At 39.2% G+C, this 7,822-nt stretch overlaps 1 protein-coding gene across 1 annotated transcript; it reads right to left on the reverse strand.

The window, feature by feature from the left end:
* Window positions 1–1,183: 1,183 nt before the first annotated feature.
* Window positions 1,184–2,725, reverse strand: LOC115662013 (glycine-rich cell wall structural protein 1.8-like). The gene is made up of 2 exons (XM_030584189.2): window positions 2,149–2,725; window positions 1,184–1,287 (listed from the first exon to the last, which is right to left on the reverse strand). The coding sequence occupies exons 1-2, from the start codon at window positions 2,723–2,725 to the stop codon at window positions 1,184–1,186; spliced, it is 681 nt and encodes a 226-aa protein (XP_030440049.2).
* Between the last annotated feature and the right edge of the window lie 5,097 nt (window positions 2,726–7,822).

Genomic DNA, 7,822 nt, shown 5'->3' on the forward strand with positions numbered 1-7,822 from the left:
ACCTATTCACCCCCCTTTAGGTTATAGCACTAGCCGTAACAATTGGTATCAGAGCTTAGTGCTCATTTTTCTTTGAAGTGTTATTTTACTTCTGAGCTAACGATTCTTGATGGCTAGTAACGCTGAGTCAGGTCACAACAACAGACCGCCTTATTTCAATGGAACTGAATACAGTGTCTGGGAAAACAAGATGAAGACATTCATCTTGGGAATAGATCAGGATATATGGGACATCGTTGAATATGGAATCATTCCAAACGTTTCAACCGAAACAAAATCCCCAGAAACTTCCAAAGGGCAAAATGAGAGACCTTCTACCGAAGAAATTAGAGAGCAAATCAGACCTCAAGCTCTACCTCTCTCGGCCAAAGAAATTTCCAAAAGGATCCATCTGATGCAAAGATCAGAACGGCCATATACAATGGTCTAGCAAGTGTTGAATATAAACGAATTGCAAATCTCAAAACTGCAAAAGAAATTTGGGATCATCTTAAGCTTGTTCATGAAGGAACAAAGAGAGTCAAGGAGACAAATCTCAACATTCTCCTTGGGCAGTACGAGTCCTTCACTTAGAAACCAAATGAAACAATTTCCGAGATGCAGAGCAGCTTCACTGAGATCGTAAATGGGCTTGAATTCCAAAACAATCTCATCTTAGAATCTATGAAGGTGAACAAGTTGCTGAGAGCTCTTTCAAAAGAGTGGAACAACATCAAAGTTTCTATTCGAGAAACTCAGGAGATCAGACCACTCATAGTAGACGAACTTATTGGAACTTTTTAATCCTATGAAACTGAAAAGTTCTTAGAAACTGAAGAACCCAAAGGTAAAAAAATCCATAGCTTTAAAAACTAATATTGATTCTGATGACACAGATTCAGATGAAGATGAGGATGAAGATGAAGAGTTGGCTCAAATGGTCAAGAAACTGAGAAAGATGGCAAAGAAGGTGAAGATGAATAAGTCAAAGAAGCAATTCAAGAATTCTGAGCCATCAAAAGCCAAAAAGCTAAACTTTCAGAAGAAATTCAAGTGGCGAAGATGAAGAAAACAAGGACGTAATATGTTTCCACTGCAAAAAGAATGGACACATAAAGCCAAAATGTCCTCTTCTCAAAAAGAACAAAGGAAAGTATGAACGATATAAGAAGGCTTTCAAAGTTGAAACGTGGAGTGACTTAGATTATGATAAAAGCGAACAAGAATATGCCAATATCTGCTTGATGGAAAATTCAGACTCAGAATCAAGTTCTGATGAAGAAGACGAAGTAAGTAATTCCAAAATTCCTGAAGTAGTTGCAAATTATATTGATGAGTTAGTCATTGTTAACAAAACTGTTTTCAAAAAGATTTCTATATTGAAGAAGGAGATTTTGTCTTTAAAAAGTGCGATTCAAAACAAAAAAATTGATGAGTCAATTGCATATGAAAATGAATGTTTAAAAAAGGAAAACAATCTTTTAAAACAGCAAGTGTGACATTCCGAATTTCGGCCAACTTTTGGGATTTATAAAACGTGTATTTCGTCAGTGCGCTTATAATAAAATCTCGCCCGGAACTGATCACTCTCGGGTTATTATTTTTAAATTAGAGATTTTGCTAGAATCGCACTCGATCGAATTTGGCCGTTATTTAGAGCCCAAACTTTGGTGTCAAATTTCTCGGAGTTCCGGGACGAATTTAATTGGATGGTGTCGATATTATTGTGGCCAGCCTCGATATTGCCCGGGATATGTGGAAAGTGAAATTTCGACCGGGTGCAGATTTGGACTAGTAGACCTCCCTCATAGTGTGTTTTATTTGATTTCTTTTGGCCATTTTTCCTATATTATTAATTAGGATTTTCGTGGGCCGTTGGATCATTTTTGGGTTCGAATTGTGACCGTTGGATCGCGATTGAGTACGTTGACGTTTCTCCTCTCTCTCTCTCTCTCCTCCCTCTGCCGCATTTGCTCCCGTCCCTTCCCCCACTGCGCCCGTCCCCTCTCTCTCTCTCTCCCCCACTCCCCCATGCAACGTCCCTTCCCCCCCTTCTCTCTCTTCCTTTCTTTTCTTCTTCTTCTCTTCTTCTTCTTCCTTCCTTCTTGCTTCGCCCGACTGCCTTGGCGTCCTGCTTGCTGCTCGCCGCTCGAGCTCGTCGCCGCCCACCATCGCTAGCCAGCTCGTCGCCACGCCTGTCACGGCCCGGTGCTGCCCAGCCGTCACCGCCCTGCTCAACCCGTCCGCTGCGTCGCCGCTGTCGCCGGTTCACCCCCCTCAGCCCTAGCTTCCCCGAGCTCCTCTCCCCTCTGTCCAGCTCGCCAGTCGAAGGCACGCCACCGTGCCGGCCGCCGCTGCTCTCACCACCACCACCCAGCCCCCCTTGCCACCGACCGCCGCCGTGCCGCCTGTCGCCGCCGGCTCGCTCCCCCTCAGCCCCTAGCCTCCTTTCTCTCTCGCCATCTCCACCCCCGGCTGACCTCCCCCTCCCCTTCGGCTCGTTGCTGCCGCGTTGCCGTTGTAGCTGCTCGCTGCCGCCACCGTCGTCGTCGTCGTCCCCGTTGCCGCCGCCGCTCGCCCGCTCGCTCGCTCGGCTATTTGCTCGTGCCTGGTCGAGTGCCTTGCTCGTGGCCGAGCGCCGCGCCCATGGCCAAGGGCCGTGTCGAGCGCCGTGCCGAGCGCCTTGCTTGTGGCCGACCGCCGTGCCCGTGCATGTGCCGAGCCCAGCGCTGTTCACCCGGGCCATTTTAGGCCCGGGCCGATTTTTCCCGGGCCAAAACCTAGTAAGTGACTTCCTAAACCCTACTTAGTATAATGGGTATTTTTAGACTTGTTTAGGGTGTGATTAGTACTGGTTTAGGGGCTAAACGTGGATTAGGGTTAATATTTGAATGTGAGTAATTGTTAGATTAAATTGCGATGATTATGTGACATGTTTAGTGGCTAATTTATGTGGGTGCGATAACTGGATTGTCGTGGCGTTTGTGGATGAAATTGACGTTTGATTGGGCCGACTTGAGTGTCGGATTGGTGGGCTAGTGTGATGAGCTCGTGACTTGAATTGTGTGGCATGTGTGCATGTGAGAACGGACTTGAGACGTGTTGGTGGTGGTCCGTGAAAGGAAGACGTGTTGACGGTGGTCCATGAAAGGAAAGTTTGACCCGGGACGTGTTAACGGCGGTCATTGGAAATTGATTGAATTGTGTGGCTTGTGTGCATGTGAGAACGGACTTGAGACGTGTTGACGGTGGTCCGTGAAAGGAAAGTTAGACCTGATACGTGTTTACGCGGGTCATGGGAAAGAAAGAAATGTCCTGAGGCGTGGTTACGCGGGACCGAGCCCGGATTGATTGGAGGGCTGAGCCTGAGGCGTGTTTACGCAGGTCGTGAGAAAGTGTGAAAGGTCCAATGAGGGACGGAGCCCGGCTTGATCGGAGGGCTGACTTGTGGGGTGTTGACCCGGGTCGTGGAAAGTTGCTCGGCCATGAATGTGAATTGAGTGTGATTGAATTGATTGAATATACGTAGTTATGGCGTTTGAGTGGTGATGTTATGTTCATGAATTATTATTGCTTTATGGTGGATTCTAATGTGCAGAGTTGGCACGTAGTTCGAGCCGAGGTAAGTATGTTGTGTGAAATTGATTGTGTTGGCTGGTGGATTGCATGTTAGACTCGTCTGGGTATGCATTGGCCTATGTGGGGTTTAGGTTGTTTACTTATTGAGATTTATCTCATCCCCCGTTGTTAAACATTTTCAGGATTGGAGTGACGGATAGTCGTCATGTGCGGTTCAGAGACCGGGAGTGACCTTGGGCATTTGATGCTTCGTTTCATCTTTGGATGCCCCTCTTTTGTATAGTGAAGTAGGCTAAACAACCACTGTTCCCTTTTTATGTTGTGTATTTGAAATTATTGTTTTGTGCTATCCTGTTGTCATTGTTTATTGTCTGGGTTATTTCTATTTCGCTTCCGTTTGTCTTTATCGTTGGGTGTTTCGTTTGGGTCGGCGACGCGTCCTGGGACGTCGCGTTCGATACGACCTTCGGAGGGGTGTCGCGAGCCCGTCGGGGTTCGGGGCGTGACAGCAAGATATCTCACAAAAGGATAAGATTGATTTTTTGCAAAAAGAAATTAATCTCATTAAGGAGAATAAAGAATTCCTTGAAAAGAAAAATGATTTATTGAAAAAGGAAATTTCTGATCTGAAAAATATTTCTAAGGAAAGTTTTGATCGTATCTCTAATGAAAAAGAACTTCTGAAAAATGAAATTTCTAATATAACCAAGAAATTCTCAATGGGTTTGAAAAATCTTCAACATATTTTGTCAATTCAAGTTCCCTATTATAATAAATCAGGTTTGGGTTTTGAGAAAAATACTGAAATGAAAAATGCTTTTCCCAATGTCAAAGAAAGACTAAAGAAAAGACCCCCCAGATTTGTGTATCAAAATCACTTTCAAAAGCAGTTTGTGAAATTCAATGATCAAACTTCCTTTAAGTGCTCAAATTACGGTGATACAAATCACTTTAAGAATGACTATCCTAAGGTTTGGAGACCGGTTCAGAGAGAGATTCTGACAATGATTGATCCTAACCAAAATGGACTCAAGAAAATATGGGTACCAAAGAAAAGACGAGATTACTTTTCTTGCAGGGAATAAAGGAAAGAGAATTTGGTAAGTAAAGGTATATTTTTCAAATTCTAAATTTGTTTTGGGAACATACTTTACATATCTACAAATTCCCATTATATTCAATATTCTTTGGCATGTTCTATAATTGCGTTAGAAATGTCTTTTTGAAATAAAAGTCAATTTTATTTTGAAGGATCTTGAGATGAAATTTTATAAAAGAGATTGATTAATATCTTATTTCATTTTGGGAAAGAAATAATTCAGATTTATGGACTCGTTGCGTGCTCTCCGATCTTGTCATGCCTTACAAAGAAAGAATTTTTTTTACGAGATATTGTTTTACTATGCATGATATATTTCCCTTAAATATTCTACTGAGATTGTTGGGAAAGTATCCTTAAGCTTCTACGAAAGCTTCCTATTTTGCGTCTAACAAAAGGAAAGGATCCAAATACATGGATACTAGAAAGGAAGTGAGTTTATTGCAGAAAATTCTACATAGGAAGAATGATTGCAAATCTACACAAATCATGGTGCAATCAGAGGATTATCTCAAGCAAAAATTGAGAAGGATCATCTTTAAATCAACGGTATATTTCAAACATATACCTTGGGTAAGAGAATAAAAAATTCATATTTATCATCTTGCCTTACAAATTTCTACACGAATCATGATGATTGCTTATGACTTACATATGATTTATATTGCAAACATCTCTTGTCATAAGGCATGGCACATTTTTATTACATGACTTGGCATGCGGTAGAAATACATACTATTCTTTTGCGAAATTCGTTAAAGTCATATTATCTTTATGCATCTGAGATTCATGCTTAAGGAAAATTCCTACAATCTTGAAAGATATTATTGCATACTTTTATGTACTTGGATACACTTGCTATATTCTTAGAAGATTTATTACAATTGGCAAGTTTGATCTGCAAATCGGAGGAAGGTATGTACATGACATTCTCTATATTTTGCAAAGATTATTATCTCTCTAACAAGTATTTGCAGGTTGTAAAGGAATCTTTCCTTGTGAAGTTCGGAAATCTTGATCCCAAAATCGTGGAGATTTTGTAATATTTTCGAAGGATCGAAAATTTTCTCTTTGCGCATAATTCTCACAAATTATTGGAGGCATATCAAAATATTCTAAGCAAACGCTTCATGCGTCGTACGAAAGGATAAGTTGCTTCGGAATGAAATATTTGACACTCTTATATATGCTATTCAATTTATTTATTCAAAAGAAAGGGCATTATATATTGCGTGAGATATTATATCTTTAACAGCTAAATTGTGCAAAAAGTTTGTTGAGTTTATGCAAATTGAATTCGAGACGAGCTTGATTGAAGAAAATAAATTTCTTTCTCGAAATTCAAAAAACTATGTTGCGGATGTTGCTGCTACAAAGAAAATAAAGGAAATATTCTCTTCAACGTGCACAAGCCGCAATGAAAGCTATTCGCAAAAGTTGTCTTGACGACAGGGGGAGATAAACAAAAAAGGTATGAAGAGCAAAAAGTGAAAAATGCAAAAGAAATGGGAATCATCTCAAAATGGCATCAAATTGAGGGGGAGCATATATCAAGTATGGGAAAACCTTGATAAAGTTGATTTAATTTCTATCGCTCATGATTACTATGCAAGAAAAGGTAATGTATGTTAGAACTTGCTAAGTTCTGCATAATCAAGGTTAGTATTTCTTATATTTCCCTTATTTTTTGTCATATACAAATCTCTTATTTACATTATCGTTTTATTATGACAAAAAGATTGTGAAATTTATTATGTGCATCCGTGTTCGTTGATATATATGATATTTGATTCTACAGAACACGAGCTATATTGAATATATGCGAAAGATGATGAATATATGCCAAATATATTTTGAAGATAGTATGTGAATATGAGCTTATTGTATATTCTCTACATGATACCCTTCATTATTATCGCATCTTGATTATGACAAAAAGGGGGAGAAAATGTAAATATGCATACATGCTTATTGGTTAATTATATTTACTTGATGCATAATATTGAACTGTGATTATATCTTTTTGTGATGTTGACAAAAAAAAAGGGGGAGAAATATGCAGATATGATATGTTTTGATATGCAGACTATTGGATGAAAAGGAAAAGAGACAGACTGTGATTCAAATTTTTATGGTTCAGATTTTGCGCTTTGCTTAAATGCAAATCATATTCTGTGCCTTATCTTATTCATGAACAGAGTTTAAAAATCTCATATTTGCTCATATAGAATATTTTGAATATCTGCTACATTATATGTTTGATCATATTTCTCAAAATTATCTCAAAATCTATATATCTACATGGAAAGTTTTGTCATCATTAAAAAGGGGGAGATAATATTGCTAAGGTAATCTGAGAAAAGTTTTCGCATTTGATACTTGTTTTTGATGTGTTGTGACTTGGTCTGCACTTTGACATTTGGATGTTGAACTATGATTCGAAACTGGTTGTTGAACTCTTATATTGAACTCTTATTGATTATGTTATTATCTGATATTAATCCTTTCTGCTGATGTCAAAAAGGGAGAGAAGTATTATACAGATTATGAATGCAAATATGGCGTGAGCGGCAGAATGAACTGTTATACTGGAATATTATGCTAGTTTCAGAAATTAACGCTGCTTTATGTGCTTTGAATGTCATATTCTCTGAATAGAGTATTTTGTTCACATAAATATTTTTAAAGCAGATGGATAGTTTTGTCATCATCAAAAAGGGGGAGAATGTTGAGGAAAATCCCTAATTAGTTTTGAAGAAAGACAAAACAATCCTTTTCTGACCACAATTATACTTAAGTTATTTGATGCAGGTAAATAATGAGTCATCAGACTTAGTCGATGAAAGGACTTTATCATCAGACTCATAATTCCTCGTCAGATTCAATAAGTGTTATTTTTGGCAAGTTTATGCAAGATAATCAAATTGATATATCAAGATATCCTAATTGGCAATCACAAGATCCTTGGTTAAACACGAAGAACTACACTTATGGAAATCTTGATTTGATTGTATGGGCGATCAAATCACCTGGAGATAATTGTTCTTCTTCTAACGGCTATGCATCTTCTTTTAGGAAGATTCTCCAACGGGTTGATTTGGGGATCAATCTTCTGAAGACTGTCCAACGGATAGATTGGACATAGAAGAGTATAAAAGGAGTGCA

Source organism: Syzygium oleosum, unplaced genomic scaffold (genome assembly GCF_021117445.2).
Source record: "Syzygium oleosum isolate NSW1041296 unplaced genomic scaffold, Sole_v2.1 Sole_v2.02, whole genome shotgun sequence".
NCBI classification, from domain to species: Eukaryota; Viridiplantae; Streptophyta; class Magnoliopsida; order Myrtales; family Myrtaceae; genus Syzygium; species Syzygium oleosum.

Bases quoted from the DNA above. Each gene is read 5' to 3' on its own strand.
- LOC115662013 (XM_030584189.2), bottom strand. From the start codon at position 2,725: ATGGCCCGGGTGAACAGCGCTGGGCTCGGCACATGCACGGGCACGGCG. The intron at 1,288-2,148 runs GTGGGCGGCGAC...CAACTACTTCAG, and splicing joins CGACGAGCTGGCTAGCGATG to GAATTTTGGAATTACTTACT.